The sequence below is a fragment of the Anser cygnoides genome, chromosome 24 (assembly GCF_040182565.1).
Source record: "Anser cygnoides isolate HZ-2024a breed goose chromosome 24, Taihu_goose_T2T_genome, whole genome shotgun sequence".
In the NCBI taxonomy this organism is placed as follows: Eukaryota; Metazoa; Chordata; class Aves; order Anseriformes; family Anatidae; genus Anser; species Anser cygnoides.
In genome coordinates, this window is record NC_089896.1 from 4,012,017 (window position 1) to 4,023,877 (window position 11,861).

Genomic DNA, 11,861 nt, shown 5'->3' on the forward strand with positions numbered 1-11,861 from the left:
GAAATGAAGCCGGTGTTGACGCTTCCTTGCCTGCTACTTGATTGTGGTCTAATTCTTACACAGGCTTTAGCCGAATAAAGAGCATCCGCACATCCAGCTGTGGCTCCTCTGTCAGGGGCCGGGTGGCACAGGGAGGGGCAAGACCTTTCTGCCACCTCCTTCCCCAGGAGGACGGTGGCACATGGCCTGAGTGGGGGCTGGTTGTCGCTGCAGGGACACTTCTGCACCAGGAAAACCAAGGCACAACCAGCCCTCACCGACACGGTTTTTATTTACAGAAGAGAGCCCAGCTAGAGGCACCACGCCGGCACACGGCGGGAGCGTGTTCCTCCAGGAATAGGCCCCCATTGTGAACATGTGGCCGAGGCAAAACGTCCTTGGAAAAAGCAAGGCCATCCCTGCAACGTCCCGCTCCCGTGGGCGATGTAGCAGAAGGGGTCAGAGCCTTCAGATCTGCCACAAATCCTGCCACGCACCCACCCCAGGGCGGGCAGAGCACCGGCAGCACCATGAGTTTTATGGAGAATGCTTGATGCCAGACAGGTCCTGGGGGTGTCAGGGTTTGGCTGCCTCTCCTGGGGAGCTCTGCTCGGCCTTGGGGTCTCCACCGCCGCCGCCCTGGCCCTGCCGCTGTGCCCAGCACTCCTGCAGCTCCTGGTACAGGTCCTGGTGCTCTTCCTTCCAGCGCCTGAACTTCTCCGAGGTGAGCGTGTCGTCGTCCAGCAGCTGCTCGAGGGCCTGCAGCTCCGCCAGCTTCGCCTGCCAAGGGAAGAGGCGGTTTTTGGGGCAGCCGTGCAGGGGCTGGGGAAGGGCCGGGGGCTGCGGGCTCCCACCTTGAGCGTGCTCTGCAGGGCCCGCACCGCGTGCACTTTCTCGTTGACGTGGGGGTTCTTGTTGCGCCGGATGAAGGACTTGCGGCACTGCTCCTGCGTCAGGAACCGCTGCCGCCCGATGAGGGACACCCCCCCCTGCTTCAGGCACTGCATCAGGCTCTCGAGGTCCTCCTCGCCGGGCTCTGGGCGAGAAGATGGGCACCATAGCACGGCGCAGCCCTGAAACCCTGCAGGGCCGCCTCTGCCTGCGACCCTGTTGTGAGAGCATCCCACATCCAAAGGGGGGACTGGACCAGAGATTAAAACGGGGGTGAAGACACAAAAATGCAGCCCAACAGTGCTGCAAGGACTCGATTTACCCCCCTCCCTTGCACACATACATGCAAAAGGGTGGCTGTGAATTCAGTCACAGGGTGACAGGGAATGGGACCCCATTTAGCACAGGGCATGGAGCCCCCACATCCCCCAGCACCTACCCTCGGGTGACCGGGGCCGGGGGCTGCCCTGGGGGCTGCTGGCTGTGCTGCTGGATTCGCCGCTGGTCGGGAAGAGCTGGCCTTTTTCTGGGGTGTTTTGCAGCCTTTTCTTTGGCTGCAGGAGAGACAGGGCGGGAGGTGAGACAAGGACCTCCCGTCCCCTCCCTGGATGTCCCTTAGGGCCACTCACCGAGTCACAGCCCTGCCGGGGAGATTCGTCATCGGGGTCCTCGGCTTCTGTCTCGCTGTAGCAGTCTGGAGGCCACAGGGGAGGACGGTGGGAGCAGAGAGAGCAGGAGGTCCTGGGGTGGTCCCAGCAGCGGGGCAGGGACCCCCATCCCCCCCAGGGGCTGAGCATCACCCCAGCACCCCTCCTCTCAAAGAACATTTCTCACTTTTTCCCCAAACCGTGGGCAAAGCTCCCAGTGCTCCCACCCACAGCTCCCAGCAGGGTCCCTGTATCCCCGGGCAGGGCCGTGTTACCTTCCTCCCTGTGCGGCACCGGCTGGTGGGCCAGCGCGTGCTTCGTCTTGGCCGTTACCAGGTGACTGACCCACCTGGGGGAAAAAGGACGGACAGACGGGCAGATGGACAGAGGGTCGTCACCAGCCCGCTGTGGCAGGACTGCCACGGCCCGCCGCGTTACTCACATGCTTAAATCCGCCAGCGTTTCTGCGGCGAAGATGAAGGGCTTGTACCTCTCGTGGGAGAGCTGGAAGACGCTGGGGGAAGGACAAGCGGGCGGCTGCCCTTGCTGCTGGGGGTCCCCGGGACCGGAGCCGGCCCCGAGCCCCCATCCTCAGCACCCTCGGCACCACGGGGACCCCACTGGCACCACGGGGACCCCACTGGCACCACGGCCCACCCACTCACTATTTCTTCTTCTGCTCCCTCGTGCTCTCCAGGTTGTAAGTGGCCAGGTTGATGAGACCCGCAGCCTTCTCATCCTGCAGAGGAGACATGGCTGCGTCCAGCACCTGCCTCGGCCGGCAGAGCCCCATGGCGGGGGGCGTGAGGGCGTCCCCACTCACGTTGGGGTGGTGGTACCAGTAGAGCGTGTGGCCCTTCAGCACAAACCAGCACCGCTTCCACTTCTGGGCCATGAAGCCCACGTGGTCCTTCTTCTTCAGGAGCCAGCCATCGCAGTCCACCCGGCCCAGGTCCCGGCACGAGACCCGCCGGCGGCTCAGCCTGGTCGCCACTCCTGCGGGCGCAGCGTTTGGGGGCACATCAGGGTGGAGGGGGGGGGGATAAGCTGCAGGAGACCCCCCCCCAGCCTGGCTCTCCCCAGCCTGCTGACACCAGCCCTGGCAGCGCCCTGCTCACCTTTGGGTCTGCGTCCAGTCTCGGGGCTGCCCTGGAAGGGGACGGATGAGCGATTAGGGACGATGCAGGCAGGCGAGGGCAGCGCTGCGAGCCCAGGCACTGCCGAAACCCCCACCCCAAGCAGCACCTCAGGGTCCCCACCTCACCCACCCTGCAGCAGCAAGCCCGGCAGGCTGTCCCCACTGGGGACAAGCAGGACATAAAAAAACCCTTTTCCCCTGCTGCTGCTCCCACCAGCTCTCACCTCCCCAGGGATCCGGTCGGGCTCTGCGCCCTGAGCCCCAGCCCCGGGGGCTGCCAAGGGGCTGAGCTCCGCCGTGCGGGGTCCGGCGGGGGCGCGTGGCGAGCACGGGGTGCCCGGCGGGGTGCTGGCCTCCCACGCCGCGTCCTCCGCAGCACCTGGGAGCAGCGAGCGGGGCTGCAGCCTCCCTGCGGCCTCCCGTCCCGTGGGGAGCAGCGGCTCCTTCCCCTCCGCTCCCCTCCTACCGAGCGGTGCCGGGGGGAGCTCGCCCACGTCCTCCCCGGGCAGGCTCGTGTCACACTCGTCCTCGTCGTCGGTGCCGGGGTCCGGTGCAGAGTCCGGCCCCGAATCCACGTCGGCGGCCGCGCTGGGGGAAGAAAGGAGCCCTGAGCTGCAAAATGTCCCCTGCGGGGTTCCCAGCCCGGGCACCAGCCTCGCTCCCCACCCCGAAAATCTCCCGGCGGCACAGAGCTCAGCCCGGCCCGCCGCGCCAACGGCTTGGCGCACGCCTTTCCATTCCGGGAGAGGAGAAGGGTCATTTCTAAATATAGGTTCTGCCCCATTAAAACGTTACCAAGCAAATTAATTACAAACAGAGGCACTTTTTGGTTGTTGTCGTTGTTATCGTTGCTTAAGACTGCCGGCAGCTGACCCAAGCTGCGCTCGGCCGCCGGGACGCTGCCGGTCCCACAGGGGATGGGGCCGTGGGGTTCGGGGCCGTGGGGTTCGGGGCCGTGGGGCACGAGGCCAGGGCTCACCTGGACGTCAGGGACACGGGGCTGCCGGGGCACTCGCTGCTTTTGGCACCGGGGGGATCCGCAGCATCCGAAAAGGCTCCTGGCACCTGGGGATGGAGCCTCAGCGCCTGTGTCCCGCAGCAGCACCTCGTTTTGGGGTGACACCCCCCCACAACCCTGGGGCTGTAGGTACCACCAGTACTGGAGGTGCCCGGCTCAGCCCAGATTCCCAGCACAGCCCAGTCTGGCACTGGGAGCACTGGGATTGCTCACCTGCTGCCGGGGAGATAAAGGGGAGCCAGGCGGGCTGAGGGGGACCTTCTTCAGCACCAGCGTCACCCCACTCGCCTTCTCCAGCAGCTTCTTCGCCAGGTTGGTGCGTGTCCAGCCCACCTGCCACAGCACCCTGCTGACTGGGGGACAAAACCCGGCCCCATGCACCCTCCCGGACCCCAAATCCCCCTTGGCCCCGGTTCCTGCATCCCCCAAATCCTCCCCCAGCCAGAGCTGAGCGTCCTGCAGCCCAGGGGAGCCCTGCAACCCCAGCCGTGCCGAGCTCCCCGACCACAACCTCCCGGCCGAACCCACCCCCCCATACGCGCCCCCCCAACCCCGTCCCCGTCCCCGACTCACCACCACCTGCTCGTTGACCTGCACGATCTCATCTCCGGGCAGGATGCGGCCCCCCTGCGCAGCCAGGGCCTGGGGCAGAGGCAGGGCAGGGGGCGTTCAGGAAGTTTCCCAGCTGGGGAAACCCGGGGCAGGGGGGACGGGATGGTGGGAAGGGGGGGGTTAACGGGGGGGGGTTAACCATTAACCCGTGGGACTGACCCTGCTCGGCGCCAGCCAGCCGCAGGGGGCCGAGGGGCTGGCGGGACGGGGGCGCAGAGCGGGGCACTCTGCACCCACCCCTGTGATGAGCTGCCCGGTCTCAGCCACACGCAGCCACCCGCCAGTTTGGGGACGGGGGGGGCGGGTTAGGGCCTGGAGGGGCTCCCAGGATCCGGCCCCATAGGCTGCAGCGGTGGGGGGGGCAACGTCTCCTGTGGCCGGGGTTAAAATGGGGACAGGGTGACAGCGGGGGACGGGCACAAGCAGCAGGGGGGCAGCCCCCAACTCACCTCCAAGTTGGTCGCGGACACGAAGTGCAGGCAGGAGCTGGTGGAGGTGATGTCCAGGCCCTAAAAGGGGGGCGGTGTGAGGGGGGGGGCAAGGGAAAGGGAAGGTGGGGGGCACCGGGGGACTCACCAGCGGGTTGCAGGGCAGCGTCGGGGTGCTGGGGGATGCCGGGGGGCTGCTCCACAGCTTGGGGGGCAGTGTGGGGGTGCTGGGAGATGCCGGGGGGCTGCCCCACGGCTCGGGGGGCGGCACCAGCCCCACGCGCTCCAGCACAGCTCTGCGGTCCAGCAGAGCCGGGGGGCTGCAGCCCACGATGCTCTCGCAGATGCCCACGATGTGCTGGCACTGCGGGTGAAAACACGGAGATTGGGGGGGGGGGGCATGGGGCCACCAGGACCCCCCCCCCCCCCATTTGCAGCCCCCTCCTCGCCCCGCACTTACGATCAGCAGGATCTGGCCGTTCCTCTCCACCGCCGAGCAGTCCTGGGGGGGGGCAAAGCGCAGGGCTGAGCGGGACGGATCAGCCCCCCTCTTCCAGCCAGGGGGGACCCCATAGGGAGTCCCCCCCACATATCCCCCCTCACCCCATCTCTCCCCCCCCACACATCACACAGACGTTTAGGGGAACGGGATAGCGCCCAGCTGCCTCCCCCTGCTCCGTGCCCATCGCCGCGGCCTCGTGGCTGCGCGGCCACCCCGGGCACCCACCTCCTGCAGCACCTCCGCCAGCCGGGCGCAGAGCAGGACGATGTCCCTGCTGGCCGAAAAGTCGTTCAGGGTGGAGAAAAGGTACCTGGAGAGCCGGGCAGAGAGCTCAGCGCCAGGCACGGGGGTGCGCCCAGCACCCACGGGTGCCCCCCCTGCCCGCCCCAGACCTGTTGAGCCAGGAGAAGAGCCCCTTGGCGGCCCCGATCAGATCCACCACGCAGGCCAGCAGGGCGAAGGGGGGCGGCTGGGGGGTGGCACCCCCGGGCGGCCCCTCCAGCACCAGGGTCTGGGCGCGCTGCGCCAGGTCCCGCAGCCCCTCCGTCAGCGTCCGCAGGCTGGTGCTCGCCAGCTCCGTGTCCTGCGGCGGGGACGTGGCCGGGACGGGGGACAGGGGTGGGCGGGATGTGCGTCGGGGGTCTCCAGGATGCCCCCACGTCCCTCCCTCCATCCAGCCCAGGGTAACCCCCCCCCCTGTGCCCCCCATCCAACCCAAGGTGCTCCCCGCTCTCCATTCAGCCCAGGGGGTCCCCATCTCCCCCCGCTCCATCTAGCCCCGGATAACCCCCTTGTGTCTCATCCAGCCTAGGGTGTTCCCATGTGTCCCCCCCCAAAACCCTCCATGCATCCCAGGGTGCCCCCATGTCCCCCCCTCCATCCACCCCAGGGTAACCCCAAATCCCTCCTCCACCCACCCCAGGGCGCCCCCCTGCCCCCCAGGTTACCCCCGTGTCCCCCCTCCACCTCCCCCCAGGTTACCCCCATACCCCCCCCCCCTCCACCCAGCCCACACCCCAGCAGCACCCATGGGTGCCCGGGCTCACCAGGGCTCGGAGCTGCTCCACGGCGTCCAGCAGCAGCTCCTGGTGCCCCACGCGCCGCACGCCCAGCGCCTCCAGGACCCCCGCCGACAGCCCCAGCAGCTCGGCACCCGCCAGCCCCCACGCCTCGAAGGGGTACCCCTGCACCGCCGCGTCCAGCCCTGCCCGAAACGCCCTCCCCTGGAGCCAGGCGGACAGGGTGGGGGGGCCGGGGGGGGCTCTGACCCCCCCCATCCGCTGTCCCCTGGCTCGGTGCCCCCGTGTCCCTTGGCTGGGGGTGACGCCTGGCCACCAGGAGGGCCCCATCCATGCAATGAGCCCTCCAGGTCTCAGCCGGCACCGTGACGAGTGGGGGGGGGGACACACACACACGCAGCCCCTTCCCCACCCCGCTGAATATCACCCCCCAGGGATCGTCTTGGGGAAGCTCGGGGAAAGCTCTGCCGCCCCCGCCGCGGCCACAGCGTTGTCCCCAAAGCGGGGACACCCCGACACCTCCTCCCCACCCGCCCCACTGCTCACCCCGCTGGGGTTCCCCCATGGGGTAGGGGCACCCCTGGGTGGGGGGGGGGTGGTCTCGGGGCCGGGGGGGGGGGTCTCACCTCGCAGCCAGGCCGCCACCTGCGCAGGGCCCCAGGCGCCCACAGGCTCCATGGCGGCGGCGGCAGGGCCGGAACCACCGCTCGTCCCCGCCGCTCACCTGCGCCAGGTCAGGGCGGCCCCATTGGCGCGCACGGGTGCCGCTCACCGGGGCCTCCCTCCCTCCCAGTACAGCCCAGTACGGCCCAGTGCAACCCCGCGGGGCGAGGCACCCGCGACGCGCCCCGCTGACTCACGGCCCCCGGACGGTGACGCGCGGCCGTCGAAACCCCTGCGGGGATGGCAAACCCAGCCTGGGGGGGCCCCCGGCCTCCATTTTATGAAGGCCACGAGACGAGGAGACGTTGAGACGAGGCGCCCCCCCCCCCCCGGTACACACAGCGAGGGCTGAGCCCTGGCACAACTCACGACACCAATGCACCCCCACCATCCCAGGAGCCCGCTCCCCACTGCGGGGATTTTGCCCCCCCCAGCCCCAACCCCACCGCCACCCCTTCCTTTGCAGATGGGGAAACTGAGGCCGGGGGCTGCCTCCCCTCCACGCCCGGCTCTCCCGAGCCCCAAACCCGCCCCGGCCCCCCCCGAAACGCCTCCGTGCCCCCCCCCCCCGCCGCGCCGTGTGCGCTTGGGGGAGCAGCGGGCGCTGATCGCTGCTGACAGCGGCGCCGCGCTCGCCGGCGGTTTCGGAGGGGCCGCGGGGGCCTGATCCTGCCGCTCCCCTCGCGCCATGATCATCCGGCCCCGACGCCTCACCCCGGGGTATTTCCGCCTGCTCCAGGTAAGGGGCGAGCAGGGGCTGGGGGGGGGGGGCGACAAGTGGGGACCCCCCAGTCCCTCCCCACGAGGCCTGCCGGCTGCGGGAGCCGTGCCTGGCCGTATCCTGGCTCCACGCTGGTGCCGAGGGTGCTGCGGCAGAGCTGGGGTCGCAGGGCACCCCAAAATCACCGTGGGTGCTGCACTGGGGCCAGCCCGCCGGAAAAAGAGCCCCCCCTTCGCCCCCGTATGCCAGCTGTGGGTGCACTGGGGTCGCTCAGGGCAGGCTGGGGGCTGTGTCTGTCCCCTGGGGGGCCTGGGGGCGGCGTTGCCCCCTTCTTCCCTTCTCCCTCTCCCCCTGCAGATGCAGCTGGCGGCGGGGCGGGGTGCTGAGCCCAAGGACCGGGCGCTGCCCCCCCTGGCCTTGCTGCTGGCGGCCGCCGGGCTCTGCCTCTCCCTCTACAGCGCCCGGAGGATGGCCGGACCCGCCAAGGCCCCCCCCGAGCCCTAAGCGGGGGCCATGGGGACGGTCCCCAGGTCCCCAGCCAGGCCCCGGCTTCCCCCCCCTGCCCGAGAGGAGCTGCTGGATGCGGCCCCCCCTCGCAGCCCCGCCACGTCCCGCCCGGCCCCTCCACGCCTCGGCCGCATGATGCCAAGGAGCTGAGGGACACTCGCGCCTCTGCCTGCTTTGGGAAATGGAGAAATCGACTCGAGACCCTAAAAAGACGCAGCCAACAGGTTCCAGGGCCGCCAGCACAGCCCCGGGGCTCGCTGCCATGACGCTGAGTCCCGACCAGGCGGCAGGATGCGGCCACTACGAGACCGGAGGCTGAGCGGACGGACAGACCCCGCTGTTAGAGGGGTTTGGGGTTCCTCACACCCCGCTCTTCCCTGACCCTACCAGCGGCACGGGGACGCGCTGTGCCTGCCGCCAGCCCTGCCACGGCTGGAAGAAAGGAGGTCAGCGCTGAGCGGCGTTAGGTAACGTGGCAGGGAGGGCTGGGACCGGGATCAGCCTCCGAAATGAGGGGATACAGGGCCAGCCTGGGCCTCGAGGTAAAGAGCACGGTTCAGGCAACGTTTCCCCAAGGACGGGCACATCCCCCCGGGACCGGCGGCCGCAGCTTTCCCCTTCCCCGTGCCCACCGACCCCGCGCGGAGCTGGGCACGGAGCTGCGCCCAGCAGAGGGCTGGCTGCTGACAGACGGCTGGCTGCAGGCGCCCTGAGCTCCCCGGGCAGGGGGGGGGACAAATCCGGGCAGCTTGCATGGAAATAAATCCCTTCCTTCTGAGCAAAGCCGCGCTGTTGTCGTGCTGCCTCCCCGCTGCTCGGCAGGAAGGACAGGGCCCCAGGAGCTGGGTTAGCTGCGTCGGCTGAGCCCGCCCTGCGGGAACTCGCAGCGGTGGCACCCGGGGCCACGCGGCAGCATGGCGTCACATCACCCCTGGGATCGGCTGCAGCAGGCTGGGGGATGCAGCGAGGGGGCTGGATCATGCCATACACACGGCCCCAGCCCTCTAGGAGCATGAAATCACCTCCGTGCAGTGAGTTTTAGGGCATCAAACTCAGTGGTATTGTTTTCAGAAGCCCCAAACTCTACCTGCTGAGGAGGACACCAGCTCACCCCCAAGGCTGGCAGGGCCAGCCCCATAAAAAGCTGCTTACTACAAACCCAGGTGCTCGATGAAGGCTTGGTTCACACACGAAGCTCCCCCCAAGCAAAAACAAGCCCCGTACCTGCTACCAGTGGGTGGGATCCCTCCCCTAGAAGGGAGCAGGGGGGGCCTGGCCATCCTGCCAGCACAGGAGCACCGTGACAAGGCTTTGCCCACAGACTCGCACACACACACGGTGTTTTCCTTTGAGGGCTCAGGAAGAGCACAGCCGGGGAAGGTAACCTCCTCCCGAGGGGTGGCTGCCCTCGCTCCCTCCAGCCAGAGCCTGGAACACGCTCGCAGAGAGCTCTCAACACCGGCCTGTTGGGTGACGTATTTTAATGGGTGACTAACGGGGTCTCTGACCCAAGGAGAGACCTAAAACCGCTCCAAAAGCCAAGAGACGAGCGCACAGTCATGCCAGTGTTTGCAGCAAGGAGCTGCTTGTCCCGTCCCCAGAAGGAGGACACACACAGCCCGCCCCTGCAGGGGCACGCGGGGTCTCGCTGGCTCCTTCTCCTCGTTAGTGCCCAGCAAGGAGGAGCGCGGTGCCTTGCTGGCCGGCTGCGATGGAGCGTGGTTTTCTCATGGAGCTGGGGACAAAGACGTCCTTTCAGCGGCACCGTGACAAAGGCACCTGCGAAGGGAGCAGCCCGGCCCCTCGGGCTCAGCTGGACGCCTCCATCTCGACCGCTTCGTCCAGCGGCTGGGTCTGCACGTGGACCTTCTTCGGGGGGATGTAGGAGCCCATCCCCGCGGCGCGCTCGGCCTCCTCCTGCGTGTAGGGCTCCTCGCTCAGCTGCTTCAGCCTGCGGGAGAGCAGAGAGGTGCTGAGACCACCCACGGCGGTGCCCTGAAACACGGCAAATCCCCACAGCGACCGGCCCAGCACCGGCACCCCCACCTCAGCCCCCTCTGGGACCAGACCTTAGGGTCTTAGGGGCTCAGGACCCCCCCCCTTACCTCTTCTTGTGCACCTTGGACCTGAAGTGCTCCTTCATGCTGGTCAGGTCCACGAAGTAGCGCCTGGGGGCAGAGAGGGGCTGGGGTCGGGGGGGGTTTGGGGTCCACACCCCTCCAGAACCGACTCCCAAGGGGTTAGGGAGCCCCCCCAAGGGTAGGATAAGCCCCCAAGGAGTCAGAGCCCCCTGGGCCAGCCCAGGACCCCCGGACCTGTCACCCCTGGGCCCTGTCACCCTCCCCAAAACCTGTCACCCCCCCCCCAAGACTTGTCACTCCTCCCTGGGTCCTATTGCCCCCCCCCAAGATCTGCCGCCCCCCTCCCAGGCCTGTCGCCCCCCCAAAGCCCTGTCACCCCCCCCAAAACCCTATCACCTCCCCCAAAACCCTGTCACCTCCCCCAAAATTTGTCGCCCCCCAAAACCCTGTCACCCCCCCAAACCCTGTCACCTCCCCAAAACCCTGTCACCTCCCCCAAAATTTGTCGCCCCCCAAAACCCTGTCACCCCCCCAAAATCCGTCACCTCCCCCAAAACCTGTCCCCCCTCAAAAACCCTGCCGCCCCCCCAAAACCCTATCACCTCCCCCCAAACCTGTCGCCCCCCAAAACCCTGTCACCTCCCCCAAAACCTCTCCCCCCCCAAACCTGTCCCCCCCAAAACCCTGTCGCCTCCCCCAAAATCTGTCACCCCCCCCAAACCTGTCCCCCCCCCAAAACCCTGTCACCTCCCCCAAAATCCTGTCGCCTCCCCCAAAACCCGTCCCCCCCCAAAACCCGTCCCCCCCCAAAACCCTGTCACCTCCCCCAAAACCTGTCCCCCCCCCCCAAAACCCTGTCGCCCCCCAGTCCTGCCGCCCCCCCCCCCCCAACCCCCCGTCACCCTCCCGGCCCCGCCTGCCGTACGCGCAGTGCAGGCAGTAGAACTGGGCGCAGCCCGGCAGGTCGGGGTCGGGCTCCTGGCGCAGCAGCCGGGCGGCCCGGCCGGGCTCCAGGTCCGCGTGGATCTCGTCCAGGTCCCGGCGGCGCCGCTTGGTCTTGGCCCGCCGCGCCTCCGAGTGCGCCCGGTGCGCGCCCGTGCGGCGGCTGCTGCGCGGCGCCATGGCGGCGGCGTGGCCGAGGGACGCACTGCGCAGGCGCCGGGGGAGGGAGCTCCGCCCCCCCGCGCTGGCCACGCCCACATCCGCGCGTGGCCACGCCCCCACGCTCATAGGCTCCGCCCCCCGGCCGGTGCCCGGCAGGCAGCCCCCCCCCCCCCCCGGTGTCCCCCCCCCCCCCCCCCGGTGCCCCCCCCCCCCCAGTGTCACCCCCTGGTGTCACATCCTGGTGTCACCCTTCAGTGTCACCCCCCCACCCAGTGTCACCCTGCTGGTGTCAACCCCTCAGTGTCACCCCCCCCCCCACAGTGCCCCCCCCCCCCCCAGTGTCAACACCCCCAGTGTCACCCCCTGGTGTCACCCTTCAGTGCCCCCCCCCAGATTCCCCCTCCCCCAGCGCCCCCCCCGCCCGTGTCACCCCTCGGTGTCACCTCCCAGTGTCACCTCCCCAGTATCCCCCCCAGCGTCCCCCTCCCAGTGTCACCCCCTGGTGTCACCCCCCCATGTCATCCTTCAGTGTCCCCTCCCCAGTGCCCCCC

General features: G+C 68.8%; 2 protein-coding genes across 2 annotated transcripts; both read right to left on the reverse strand.

The window, feature by feature from the left end:
• Positions 1 to 253: 253 nt before the first annotated feature.
• On the reverse strand, positions 254 to 7,018 carry CNKSR1 (connector enhancer of kinase suppressor of Ras 1). Its single transcript, XM_066982373.1, has 20 exons — positions 6,861 to 7,018; positions 6,262 to 6,419; positions 5,608 to 5,798; positions 5,441 to 5,525; positions 5,174 to 5,215; positions 4,862 to 5,077; positions 4,735 to 4,794; positions 4,247 to 4,315; positions 3,887 to 4,006; positions 3,635 to 3,741; positions 2,880 to 3,243; positions 2,636 to 2,666; positions 2,341 to 2,513; positions 2,183 to 2,256; positions 1,960 to 2,031; positions 1,793 to 1,866; positions 1,500 to 1,564; positions 1,310 to 1,424; positions 834 to 1,015; positions 254 to 759 (listed from the first exon to the last, which is right to left on the reverse strand). Exons 1-20 carry the CDS (start codon positions 6,910 to 6,912, stop codon positions 556 to 558), a joined length of 2,454 nt encoding a protein of 817 aa, XP_066838474.1. The 5' UTR covers positions 6,913 to 7,018; the 3' UTR covers positions 254 to 555.
• A 2,573-nt stretch (positions 7,019 to 9,591) lies between these two features.
• On the reverse strand, positions 9,592 to 11,366 carry ZNF593 (zinc finger protein 593). Its single transcript, XM_066982379.1, has 3 exons — positions 11,132 to 11,366; positions 10,231 to 10,293; positions 9,592 to 10,076 (listed from the first exon to the last, which is right to left on the reverse strand). The coding sequence occupies exons 1-3, from the start codon at positions 11,326 to 11,328 to the stop codon at positions 9,935 to 9,937; spliced, it is 402 nt and encodes a 133-aa protein (XP_066838480.1). The 5' UTR covers positions 11,329 to 11,366; the 3' UTR covers positions 9,592 to 9,934.
• Between the last annotated feature and the right edge of the window lie 495 nt (positions 11,367 to 11,861).